Here is a 14,172-nt window from a genome sequence, read left to right on the forward strand (position 1 = left end):
GTGAACTGGACATAGCGATTCTGAATTTCAGTGTAGGCAGGTGCTGTCATATCTTTTTAAGCTGCTGGGTGTGATGCTCCCAACTACCCATTTCAGAGATCATGTGGTACTTCTGGGGAACACATTTCCAAGTGTGAGACGAGTGTGCTTCAGAGGGTCTCTTAGTGGAATACCAAATGTTGCTGATACTTCAACTTCTTTCAGCTGGAAAGGAAACATTACTTCTTAATTAACAAAACAGAAGGAAGTCATTTCACAAGAAATGCTGTTATAGTGTTATAGTAGATATGTCAAAAAAGAAGTCCACTGACTTTTGCTAATCAGATGTGAGCTAACTGGAGTCTTAAAATGTAACTTTGTGAGTTGAAGTAGGTTGAATGTTCGTCTGTTTCCACTGCAGCTTCTACAGAAACACCTAGGAAAAAAAAAAGTTTCTCGCTGCTCTGAGCATCTGTATTTTAGCTGAGTTGTTGAGCTTGCTCTTTATCAGTAGAGCTGTGGATCCAGTCTCTGAAATGTCTCTCTGCTCTGGCCAGGCAGTATTTGCTGTGGTAGTATTCTACTCCCAGAGCTGAGACTTTGTTGGACTGTATTAGCTATGAGCAGGAGATGAATATGACATACAGTGTAGGTAGCAGATGTACCTCTTCCTTCCTCCCACTCACCAGCAGTCACAAACCTTTTTTGCAGAACCCATGTGTGCCTTCACTTCAGTAAATCTTTTGTCTTGCTATCTTTTTTCTTTTTGGTAGGTTGTTGTTCCTATTTTGACTAAAGTATATTGCATGTTTTAATCATCCTCAGGCTTTCTACTAAGGAGCACTTGGAATTAAATGCAGTAAGAGTGTGCTTAATTGCAGTAGGTTTGGGAGGAGAACATTGCTGTTTTCAAAAATTTTTTTAATGTCTGTCAGCATGCGTAGTTAATGTAATTTGTAACATCTTAATCCTTTTGGTCAGTTTCACAGCACTTCAGGCTTTGTACATTTTCTGTAAATAAAAGCATAACAGAGAAAGTTCTGTCGTCTTGGATTTCCTGAAGGGGTCTACAGCCTAATTCCATTACCAGTAATTTACTATGTCAGAATGCTGGTGACATCTGTACTCAGATGCCATCAGTCTTTGAAAACAAATAATTGTATCAGAGATTATTTTTATATTTTGAGAGCTTATGTGCTGAGATCATGCTTGGACACAGCTCTGATCAATTCTTTTGGCAGTGAAGTCAGTAAATACTGAAGTATTCGTTGCTCACTTGTGTGAATTAAGTTGCCCTTGTGATCGCCTTCTCCATATAAAATATGAAGCCATAAACAGGATTTGGGGTTTTTCAGTGTTAGATATTCAGAGGCAGTGTGGTGGCCCACTGGTTGAGGCTGACATCTGGGAATAAGAACATCTTTTTGCTCTTGCAGATGCTGCCTTTGACTTGCTCTCTGACCTTTTCACTGCTTAGTGTTTCAGCTTGAGACTTGCCAACTGTTCTGTCTTTGTATCATCACTTGACCCTTCAAATACCAGTTTTTCTTCTACATGCTGTTTGAAAGCTTACATGCTTCTTTAGACTTTTACAGCTGATGATAATCAGCTGTATGTATTTCTCTATAGCATTGTCAGTCTTACACAGAATGAGAAACGTGGAAGGTGAGGGATCACACTGCCTTAATTGTGGCTTCATTTGTGTGAGGTCACATTGGCAGCAGCAACCTTGTGCTACTTTGCCCTGCAAAGTGAGGAAAAATTGAGGACATGAGCTATGAGCAACAAGTAACTTGTAAAGCAAAACAGAGGCAGTGCTATCCTTTCAAGTTGCTCTTTGAGGCTTCAAAATCTTTCCTTTTATGCTGTGACATTTTGTAATAACTGCTAAATCAGATAGCACATTTCAATGGACAAAAGAGATGGTGTCACTTTTAGTTGTCAGTGTCTGCATCGGGCAGAATGCAACTTCATTACACCTGCTGCTGCTGCAACAGTGCCAGAAGAAAAGAGAAGTGGGGAGGTGTCTGTTCAAACATTGCTGTTTGAATTTAGAGCAGGACCTAAAGGTAGCGAAAGATAACCTAGGACAATTACCCAAAATATTATTCTAACAATGTGATGGTCTACTCACAGTACTACTACGGTTCCTTTGCTTTACATAGCTACAGTTGACTGAGAATGCGGACATTTAAAAGTATCCTTAATGGAGTAAGATGTTAGTTATGCTCTTTGCAAAGGAGGCCAGTATGATTTTATTTCTTGTTGGAGGAAGAAGCAAGACTTGTCAAGCAGAGAAATCATGCATTTATGAGGGACTCCAAGCTCAGTTCAATGACGACTGCTGAAAAGACAAAGATGGGCAGAGCTACTCATTCTCCAGTTCCCTCATCTACCAGTGTTTTGTATCAAAGACCACATGAATACTGAAACATCACACTTTCACTGCTATTTCAGTAGCTGTTGCAGAGTAATTTGGCATGTTTCTTCAGCTTCCCATCCACCAGCTTGGACTGAGTACTGCCCTGAATATAACAGGGCAGAGGTTTTGAGAGATACTTGAGCTGTCTGTGTTGCCTATTTCTGAAAAGGTATTTATAATTAATGCCCATCAGTGACCCTAGGCCATGGACAGATTTATGCCAGGACAAATCTATCTGATACCATGTGATTATGGCAATGGGAAATGTGTTAGTCTCCAGACCTTATGGGTTTTGGACTATGTATATCTACACTAACACTAATAATAACCACAGAAGATGATAAATATGCACACACAGAAGCTGGAATTTTCACAGGCGCCCGAGGGAGTCAGGTAATGAATTTCCATTCTAATATAGTGGGCACTGAATACCTTCAAATGTTCTTTATAAATCCCTAGTCCCTTTTTGCTTGTGCTATTTATAACTTGTATTCCTGTAAGTAAACTGTATGCTTGTAAAAGTTTGGCTAGTGGATGAATATCTGTTTAAGATGGTTCTGGCATAAACCTGAATGCAAATGGTGTAGTAAGCGTTACATTTCGGCAAGACCTCTGTGTTGTGGCAATGTTATTGGATCTTGGTTTTGGAACAGATTCCAAAATACATTGAGAAGTAATGCAAGTCCTTCTATTAACTTGATTGGGCTTTGGAGCAGACCTAAAATCAGAGTAGTACAGCTTTCACATTCTGTTTTTTCTGAAAAATAATTAGGCCTCAGGAGTGAAATACCCCCAAGCAAAGTATTTTCAGACTCTGACAGGATGAAAATGGGAGTGAGGTGCCGCAGCCCATTCTTGGCAAGCACGGGAAAGAACACACACATCAATGTGATGCAAGTTCAATCCAACTTTATTCCTTTGCCTACCTAATTTATATATCTTTTCTAACAAGCTCATGTATCAACGCGCCTCGCAAAGCATTTCTATTGGTTGTCTAATATTGTCCAAGCGCATCTGCTCAGTTTCTAATTGGCTGTTGTGTTGACTCCCCTTGTGAGTGATCACAGGCGCTTGCTTATCTGTTGTGTTAACTCCCTTTCTGGATGCATATCCTGTCAGTGATTACAGGCATCTGCTTATCTTTTCTTCTTTAGCCTTTTGTCTTCAAAAGAATTCCTTCTTTGAGCAGTTTGTTGCTTACTTCAGCTCTTTATAATCCTGCAAGATAGCCAGGGCCCAGACACAGGGCCCCAACACCTCCCCCTCTTTTTTCAAAAACAGAGTCAGCTATCCTCTGCATGGACTGCTGCAGACATTGCAATATACAAGGTAGACATACAAGTAACATCAGAACAATCAATCCCATAAGCATAAATTGATGAACGAGAGAAGCAAGCCAAGAGCTTAAACCTAGCGATTTTAACCAACTTTCCAAGCCCCAACTCTCCTCTCTCAGTTTACTCATCCCATCTTTTAGGTCCTTTATTCTCTTATGGATAGATTCCGAATGATCAGACAAATTCATACAACACATTCCCTCAAACTCCTCACACCCATGCCCATGCGCTAATAATAAAAAAACTATAGCTGCTCTATTTTGCAATACTGCGTGATTTACGCTGGCTACGTCTTGAGATAATTGATCTAGAATGTCAGAAGTCATGTTAAGTTCATTTTTTGTCCAACAAGCTAACTGCTTTAATGTTGTCATTGCACGCGCTGCTGTAGCCCCGGGAAAAACCATGCTCGTTAAAAGAGTTCTCAGATTACTCCAAAATTTAGGGTCTCCCACTTCGCTACAGTCTAATTGATGCAATTCTCTTTTCTTCTGACGGCTCCTTTGACTATCTGCCCACTGTATCACTGTCGACACATTTGGGTGAAATAATGTTAGTTTCCCCAAATAGCATGGTCCCCCTTTCGGTCCTGCTGGTACTCCGTTCCATGCCCTATCTCCACAGATCAAAAAGATTCCGGGCAGCAATCGCCGCGCTGGCTTATCAGTTAGATTGCATTTGGAGTATGTTTGTCCCATTACTTTGTCTGCTTTCAATCCCGACTCGACAGACGCCCATGTTTTACTGGGCATGTCAAGCTCTGTACTTAGGGGCTCAAATTGCACCCATCCTCCGTTTCTTGTGCCATTTGTGGCATTTACGCATCCTAATAAATCTAATTCTTCTGGGGGTGACCGCAATGTGTAGTTTAGTTGTTTTATAATCTCACACTGCCACCCACCATCTCTTTGTGCATCAGTCAAACCCGGAGTTTTCAGCGTCTGGTTGACCGTAGTAAAGTTTAGACAAGTTACATTTCCAATAAATCCTTGAAATTCTCCCGGTTGCCACACCGGCACTCCCACTAAACAAGTTCGAAATGGATCTCCTGGTCTCTGCAGGCTCAAACAAAATGATTTCTGACCTGTTGTATTAGCTACGGTTACCCATATGTTTTCTCTCTTATTAATATTCGTTAATGACCACACATGAACCACGCCAGTTAATCCAAACCACCAAACCCACTGTGCCTTCATGTTTCCTTAGGCAACACTTCTGGGTTTGCTTCAGCACCCTGTAATGCGTTTGTTGTTTCGGCTCTCTCCTTTGTCAGCCACGGCCGTACCCACTTGGCTGGTATCCACGTAGTTCTATCCCTGGCAAATTTTCTTGGTACCGATAAGCCACAGTGCCAGCTATCTTTTCCTCTATCCCTTTTATTTATTTTTATATTTATTTATATATTATTATTATAAATTATAAATATATTTATAATCACAATTATAATATTATAATTATAAATATATTTTTATATATAATTATTATTATTATTATTATCGTTATTTATCTATTGGTTCCCATGTTGGTCTGTCCACTCTTTATATAACTGGCATGGCCATAGGAGTAAACAGAAACTCTCCTTCCAACTTAGCATTCTCTATAAGGCCCTTGTAACGCGTAACAGGGTTAAAATTCGGGTCATGAGGCGGCACTACCTCATCTTTGCCTCCTTTCCCCGCAGAGCCGAACAGTTCCCTCTCCTTGCCATGCACCACCGATTGCAACCATGACAACACCCTGTCCGGATTTATCCCTTTTGTCCCGCGACCCGCCCCACAACCGACCGCCAAACCCGACTCAAATTTGTCAATCTGTCTCTCAATGTTCTCAGCCCCTTCTACAATTGAGTTATGGGCAGCCTTATATGCTGCCTTTATGTCCCTTCGTCCCGATCCCTGATCGAGGTGTTTCATCTGGTCCAATAAGGCAGTCATCTTGTCGGCTTGGCCGCGGAGCTCTTGACAAATCTCTCTCAGCTGCTCTTGGTCCGCTGGCTCATTGTCCGGCAGCGGGACCTTTACTGGATCAATGTCCATATTCGCCGGGGGAGCGGTACACACGGGACGGTCCTCCCCTTCCCAGGGTGGTAAATCATCGTCTACTCCCCCCCAAGCCTCCTTCTCGGCTACGGAAACAGGACAGGCATGCAGGGGACACTTGAGGTTATAATTGTCAGGCACCCTCTCATACCGAGGTCCCGAGCCACTCACAGCTGTCCATTCTGAGTCTCCCGAGCCCTCCTGCTCCTCGTCAGTACTTTGTACGGCGCTGCGAATGGCAGCAGCAACAGCCGCTTCTCCGTGCAACTGTTCCAGCATCAGTCGGACCGGTCGGTAAATCTTTGCTAACGACCGCGCCTCCTTAGATCCCACTTGCACGCTCTCCCACAGTTCTTTTCCGACTCGTTCCCATACTTCCAGCTTGTATACTTGCGGAGCTTCTGCTATAAGCCCCTTTCTTCGGCACCACAGTAACAAATCAGTTAAGTCTGATTTCGTTATCTGTGTGTCCGTTTTCTGAGCCAACTTCAACAGGCTCTCTAGTGTTGCTTGTTCTATCGCTGATGCAGCGACCCCCATCCTGCTTCCCTGACTCACCGGTCAGTCGTGGCCACAATCCGCCTTTCTTCGGGCACCCAGCTACTGTCGCTGGCTATGCAGGATCCTTGCCCGCTTACGGCTCCACTACTACCCCAGTTGGTCTCTGAGGATCACGTCGGGGTCACCAGATGCCGCAGCCCATTCTTGGCAAGCACGGGAAAGAACACACACATCAATGTGATGCAAGTTCAATCCAACTTTATTCCTTTGCCTACCTAATTTATATATCTTTTCTAACAAGCTCATGTATCAACGCGCCTCGCAAAGCATTTCTATTGGTTGTCTAATATTGTCCAAGCGCATCTGCTCAGTTTCTAATTGGCTGTTGTGTTGACTCCCCTTGTGAGTGATCACAGGCGCTTGCTTATCTGTTGTGTTAACTCCCTTTCTGGATGCATATCCTGTCAGTGATTACAGGCATCTGCTTATCTTTTCTTCTTTAGCCTTTTGTCTTCAAAAGAATTCCTTCTTTGAGCAGTTTGTTGCTTACTTCAGCTCTTTATAATCCTGCAAGATAGCCAGGGCCCAGACACAGGGCCCCAACAGTGAGGAATCCCAAACAGCCAGATGGATCTGTGATCAGTAGTGCTACTGCCAGTGGTACAAAAGATTGGTCAGATGTCTCAGGACAAGTTCTGGATAAAAGTTACTTTTTCTGCCCATATTTCCCTTTCTGTGAGGCTACTAATCTGTTATAAGCAAAGAGCCAGGTTGTCTTATCCTGCTTCTTTATAATTAAAGTTTGACATGTATTCTAAAGGCTTTTAGTGGAGAGCTACTGACAAAGGAGCTCTGCAGCTTTTGAATAAGAATAGTACAGGAATACTTTAAAATCTGTCCTTGTATTGGCAGAACTTGAGAGGCTCCTTGCAATATGCATCTCATAAAATTGTTGATGAACATTAGCAGAATGTCAGCTCCCTTTTTAACTTTTTTAAACTACTGACATCATTTTTACTTCCATCTACAATGTACTGTTGATGCACCAGATCAGCATTGACTGATTCGAAGTGCCTGATGGTAAGAAGTAGGTTGGTCTTTCACCTCCTGTAGCTCACAAATGTGTGCCTTTATGTAGCAGAGATTCAGTTTCACGTTTGGAGACGTACTCCAAATAACATGACTGCAGACAATATTTTTGGATACTACACAGTGTTATGAAGTTGCTGTTAATCCAGACTAAATAGAAATCGATAGGAATCTGACTGATCAAAGACAATACTCAGTAGCTGAAAGATGCCGATAACCTTAGACTTCGGCACTTACAGTCTATATAACTCACTGAAAACAAATAGAAAGGGAGCCTCAGTTGGACATCACTTGGAAAATGAATTATGTCTGCTCACATAAATGTTGCAGTACTGAAGTAATTGAATTTTTTATGTAGCATGGTTTTGTCAAAGATTTTTATGAATGATGTGTGCATATGTAGCTCTTACATTCATCAATGAAACAAACTGCAGTTTCACTGCTATCTCTGAACGTACCTGACATACAGGGAGGTAAGTGCTGTAGTGCCTCCTGTCTGAGGAGGAGAAGGGATTAGACTTGGAGGCTGTTGGGACAGGCTGGAGGAGTCTAGCCCTTGGACAAAGGACTCGGTGGCTTTTCGTTCCTGATTTGTGTCATGGCAGGCTGATCCCTGGCCGCAGAGGACCTGATACAGCAGTTGAGGGTTGGCAAGAATAAAGGAGAGAAGGGTTACTGGAGATAAATATACATGCATTTTTGCATACTGGAAATGTATCTTACCCATGAGAAATTTTGATGGAAGTAAAAATATATTCCATACCAGCAGGGTTTCTTGCTAAAAGTATTGTCTTGATGCAGGCCTGTGAATACTCACCGTAAGTGGATTTGTTGTGTTTGACTGTTTCCTGACGAAATGCTGGCATTTGGGGAGCTGCCCAATTCCATATTTCAAATATTGAGAGTGGTAACTGAGGAGAAACACTTCCCTGCTTTCCTTGTGTGGCACTGGCACAGCCCTTCCACATGAGCAAGCAAAATGTAAGTGCAGTTTCCTGGTTCCTATGCTCTTGTGAATGGGACAGGTGCTCTTACAGGAAAAGATAAGAGTGAACTGAGGTGAGCAGATAGCAGTGGGGTCTACAGGCTAAAAATAACAGGTGTGTCAGAGACATGTCATGGAACACTCCATGTTATTTATTTTGCACTCCTAGTGTCCAGATAAGGCCAGGCGAGTTTGCCCACAGAAAGCCTGATGAATGGACCATGCAGAACTTGTTCAGTTCTGGTTGCTACTTAGGCTGGAAGGTGGCCAGATCAGTGGAACTGACTAGTGGAAAGTGCAAGTTGCGTTTCCTGTTGACAAGAATGGCTTGAAGAGTGTGCTTGCTTCGTGCTTGAAAATGCATGGCTTGCTACCTGGTCTCATGACAGCAAGAGGACTTGGAGTGTATTATATAACTCCATGCTTCATCTTGTGTTGTTTACATACTCCTTGCATCTTGCTGTTCTCTGCATCAGAGCCAGCACCCTGATATTTCTGCAACTTGTTTTTATGATCTTGGTGTTGAAACAGCTGTGAAAACAACTAGTGCAAGTAAACCAGCTGTTGGAATTTCTGATTCTGTCTCATTTGTAATAGGCAGATTCTGAAAGGAAGAGAGAGATGGAAAACAACCAGCTTCTCATGACTGAATATCACAGCTCCCTTGCCAAATACAAGTGAGGTGGCTGGAATTTTCACTGCTGAGGAGAATTAAATCAGTGAATGAAATAATACAACTGAATTTACGTAGTAAGCATCCAAAGATATAGTGCTACATTATTTTAAATGACATATTTTACCTGTGAGGACTTAAATCATCTCTCCTACAGCTCAATTATTGTAGTATTTTGTCAATAATTTAAAAGTATAAATGTTACTAACATTCTTGCTGACCAACTAAAATCCAAATGCTTTGTTCCTCTGTTGGTATCAGCACCGGTGAATTGTGTCTTTGTGGAAAAGAAGTAAGAAATAGCCTTTCATCCAAGTGGTTAACTTTTTGACTGGTGTTTACATTCTTGTTTGTGATGCCAAGCATAAGGGCATGGTTCCCTTAACACTGTATTAATATGAATACTTAGTGTATTTAAACTGTACATTTGTTGTTTTCCCCACCACACATACACACCTTGAAGCTGGCCCAAGCAGCAGAGTCCTAGTGATTAACTGAATGCATTAGCTGAAGTTGGGGGCCTGGGATTTCTGTAATTGTGCAGCAAGGAACAGGGGAAAGCTGAAGTTCATGATTTTGTTCTGTAGTTTAATTGCAGTAATTCTTCTCAATACCTGCCTTGAAATACTTGCTAATTTGCGTCCTGAGGATGTGAATTGGTGGGCCCAGCTAGAAATGGGCAGTGTCCAGGGGATATTCTGCTTGGATTGAAGAGTTGCCAATTATGAGTTAAGTTTGGATTGAATGATTTTGTTTAATACAGATGCGTGTGTACTTTCACCACATAGGATGATAAGCAGAGGTAGGTTGCAAGAATATTTTGTAAACCCTACCATAGTACAGGTAAATTTGGAGATTATTTGTTCATTTCTAATTGCACATAATTTTACTTTAAAACCTATTCTTCACTGAATAGCTAAGTGAGAGTGCTGGGTCATACAAGGATGAAGTGTAAAGGTGCTGGAGGCTTCTTGGCTACTGCTATTTATGACAGCACAAAATGAAAAAAAAAAAAAAAAAAAAAAGTCCCAACCTTGCTGAAGTGGGAGCAGACACATGTACAAGGAGTAACCAGGCTATTAATTCTTTTGAAGGTAGCTATATCCCTAGCTGTGGCTCAAGATCTGGAGAAGATAGTTGTAGTGTGGCAAGGTCCAGTTTGGAAATGCACTGCAGTACATATTTAACATACCCTGCAGCCCCAGAGCTACAGTTTTTCTGGGCATTTACTCTGGTAATACAGAGTCAGTGTATTCTGTCAGTGTGGTCTGAAGGTTTATCAGCTAGTTGATTCTTGGGAAGGCTTAATTGTAAATTTAGACTTAAGCAAACCTTTGCTCTACTGAGGACCAGACACATTCATATATTTTCTGGGGACTCTCTACTCAAACTTAACTGCAAGCATTTTGAATGACTCTGGTTGAACTCTAAAGAGGCAAGAGAAAGCTCTCTTCCCTCCCCCTCCTGTTTCCTGTTTTTCTAAGAGTACAGAGCAATTCAAGTCTTGGTCCTGCAATTGGCACTTTGCGGTGAGACCTGTGTTGAGGCCCATTAACTTCAGAGGCACAGGACAGATGAGTAAAATGTTTTAATGGTGCAGCTCAGATTCCAGAATCAGGGCCAAAGAATGGAAAACGACAGGCTGCAGATGCTACAAGCAGGAGGTGTTAACACACAGTGGAAAGGGCAACTGTGGAAGTTAATCAAAAGGAGGGTAAGCGTGAATGGTTGGAAGAAAGGAACCAAAGGAAGAATGGGCTGAAAAGCATTTCTGACTGGAATGTATTATTCTGTATGATTTATTTCTTCTTGCTGTATTGCATTGCGATTTACTTCACAGTGGTGTAATATGATCTAGACAAAGTACTCACATTTTATTACACTGTCAGAGGGGTAGCTAGTCTGTTAAATGCATTTGTTCTCTTAATTCTGATTTATTTATTTTTATCACCATTTCTAATCTTCCTGAAAAGCTGAGCATGTAACTTTGCAGTGTGGCTGTCTGTTAGTATGTTAATTAAAGGTATACGTTCTATGTAAGTGACCAAGGCACAAGTACCAGACTTGCAGATCTGTCTTGCCAAAGCTAGGAGAGGAAGCTTAAGTTCAGACACTGTTAGAGATACCTCCCTGCTTGTAATGTCTAGATGGCTTTATTCTTTTCCCACCCTGATGTTTAGAAACAATAAATAAACTTTCCTTTGAAGCAAGGTTTCACAGGCCCTAACAACTGTGTAAGTTCCTGACCCAGCAAAGATTGGTGGTAAGCTAGAAGGAAAAGGAGTATGTTGTCGTTTGAGCATTTAGACCAGTGAAATTTCAATTAACTTTGCACACTGGTGTTTTTGTGGGTTTAGTCACTTCATATTCTGTTTTAGCATGCAGGGTTTTTCACTCTTGGGTTTCAGTTTGATTTGTATATGAGCTGAAAATTTCAGAACTTCGGGCGTGGAAGATCCCGAGTTTGTTCTGCCTGAGACTTGATAAGGGATCAGGAAGAGCCTTTTAACTCTAAAGTTATATATATCGTGACTATATAGTGCGTGACTATATAGTGCATGTAGAAAATGCATCTAGAAGATTCATGACTCTCTCTAGAGTAAAAAGTATAGTTTTCTCAAGACGAAAGGCACACGATACTTAAGTCAATTTGGTGCTTAAGACCCAGACTTGACACATTTACGTCTTCAATTGGTGTATCAGAGTTTTGCATAATTTGCAAAGTGCCTGTAATAAACATAGCTGGATACACACCTATTTTGATCAGGGGATTAGTTTTAAGGTGGGATATGCAGCTAACCTTTTATTTCCTGTGCTGTCATCCATTAAAAGGACTTTATCAAGAGTCTTGCTCTCTGGTGGGGTAAAGACAGTCAGGGAGTATTAAATGAAGAGGTCCGGTAGTGAGAAGCACTCTGCTTTTCTTGTTGCGAAGATGTACGATCAGTTCATTCTTTGTTACTTCTTAAAATCCCGCAAAATTCATCTGAAGTAACTGTTCATGTTTTGCTTGCTGCCTATGAAAAATGTGTGACATTGGAAAATTTTTCCATCTTGCCTTCCTGCTTGCCGTCTTTTTAAATGACTTGTTTCATTCCTCAGCTAGAAATGACAATAATAATCACCATCTCTTAGCTGACTGGTGCCAGTATGAGACTAAGCAGCAGATGGTAAATGCCTTCCTAGCACACATTTGTTGTTGGAGCATATTTATTCTTCAACTGTGTTGAAACGAGAAGGTTATTGTTTGGATGAAAACCTGATTCTTCTCACTTGTTTCTCAACAGGAGAGTTGCTCAGTCCCACTATGGATGAACACAACGGCTCTGCGGAGACTCGCTTACCAAGCCAAGGACGGCACAGTGCCATTAAGTGTGGGTGGCTACGAAAGCAAGGAGGCTTTGTCAAGACTTGGCACACACGCTGGTTTGTTCTCAAGGGGGACCAGCTTTACTATTTCAAAGACGAAGATGAAACCAAGCCCTTGGTAAGTGAAAGAAGATAGAACAGGAGGTGAAGTAGAACAATGAAAGAATACAAGCAGGATTGTCTTGCATTTAAAGAAACAAATCTCTCTATTTTATGTCTTTATGGAATTTGGGATTCTGTTTGCAGTGGACACAGAATTGATTCAGGCCTTGGTAATTAATCTGGTTTCCCCCATCAGGTTTATTTTTAAAGCTTTCTCTCACAAGGCTTGTTTTTCCCATCAGGGCATTTTTAAGGGAGAGTACTGCAAACTAAGTAGGAAAAATCAGTCAGATGTGTTTCCCTGAGGCAGAAGAATAAACTATGTTTGATAAGATGTTGCTTGCTTTTTTGCTTCTTAAAATCTGGAGTATCCCAGCTTTTGTGTCTTTCCAAATTCGAAATCCCATAAGACCTTAGCCTGAAAATGTTGCTGTCTGTAGTGCGGAATAGACTTCTGTCTGATGCCTGGTTCTTCTGTTGCGGTGATCTACTACTCCATAATACTCATCTGTTTTCCCTATTTAGTGTTTAGTTCCCTTTAGTGCTGTAAATCTCCAGAGTGCCATGTAAGGAGAGGAAATAACTCTGCCTCTCAGGGCTGGTCTGAGCCTCTGACAATAAGTTAAGAGAGACCTTGTGCTAGCACCTATAGAAGTATGTAGTCCTAAGTGCTAATCATATGTCAGATGTTTGTGCCTTCAAGGGAAAAGCTTTGAGAGCCACATATTTGCAAATTACCTTTGTGCAGATACTCAAATACTGTCACACTTGTATTTTTTCATGCCTGCTACATTTTCTGGTGGTATATATTGATGTGGATTTTCACAGGGAGTTTTCACAGATGTAAACGCCATCTAATTGAGCTTTCTGCATGGCATAGGCCATCACATTTCATCAAGCCTTACAGTATGCATTACTGTAAATGCGTTTAAGAAAAGTATTCAGTCCTGAGGTAATTGTTCCTGATGAAGGCTCTTCTATGAGCTGAATTCAAAGCTGCAGTTTCCTATGAGGACCCTGGTAGCTGTTGATAGTGTAGGTTAATTAAATAACATGTAGTATAGTTACAAATTGTACATTAGTATGAATATTCTGAGAATATGACATAATTGATAATGTATGGGATGGTGGCTCCTGATGGTGTTAGCTAGACTACTCAGACCTGAGTTGCTAGAAGTACCAATCTTGGTCTGTTCTGTAGTGCTTTGCATCTGCCAGTATGTTTGCATGTCAGGACTCACCGTTTTCTTATGGGGAGTTAAGATACTGTGTTGCATGGAGCACTGTACAGCACTATAGTGCTATAGAGACCACATTATCCTCTTGCTTCTTCACTGCTCACCTGCTGCTGACTGACTTCAGAAAATAGTTTTGTCTTCGCTGTTTTGCTTTTGGGAAATGGATATAGTGATTCTGATTTTCCTGTCTGCTAGATAAAAGTTAGGTTGCAGTTCATTTAAGAACTAATAGGATGTTTGAGTTTTCTACTTAAGTCTCAAATAGTTCATAAGAAATGTCTAGAGATAGAAAGCAAAAAAAAAAAAAAAAAAAAAAAAATCAGAACTGTAAGTTAGAGTATACCATTAGGTTTGGAAAAACAGTGGACCAGTGCAAATTAGGGTCACATGCTACCTCCTGTGAGTGTAGCTCTGGAATGTTTCTGAAGCAAATTGCAT

The 14,172-nt window shown here is 41.3% G+C and overlaps 1 protein-coding gene across 1 annotated transcript in view; it reads left to right on the forward strand.

The window, feature by feature from the left end:
• The window catches only part of ARHGAP24 (Rho GTPase activating protein 24), a 242,091-nt gene that overhangs the window by 27,329 nt on the left and 200,590 nt on the right, over nucleotides 1-14,172 (forward strand). Inside the window, exon 2 of the mRNA XM_062574314.1 lies at nucleotides 12,313-12,512. Within this exon, the coding sequence (XP_062430298.1) occupies nucleotides 12,333-12,512 (180 nt within the window). The 5' untranslated portion in view covers nucleotides 12,313-12,332. The remainder of the gene's footprint in view (nucleotides 1-12,312; nucleotides 12,513-14,172) is intronic.

This window comes from Rhea pennata, chromosome 4 (genome assembly GCF_028389875.1).
Source record: "Rhea pennata isolate bPtePen1 chromosome 4, bPtePen1.pri, whole genome shotgun sequence".
NCBI lineage: Eukaryota > Metazoa > Chordata > Aves > Rheiformes > Rheidae > Rhea > Rhea pennata.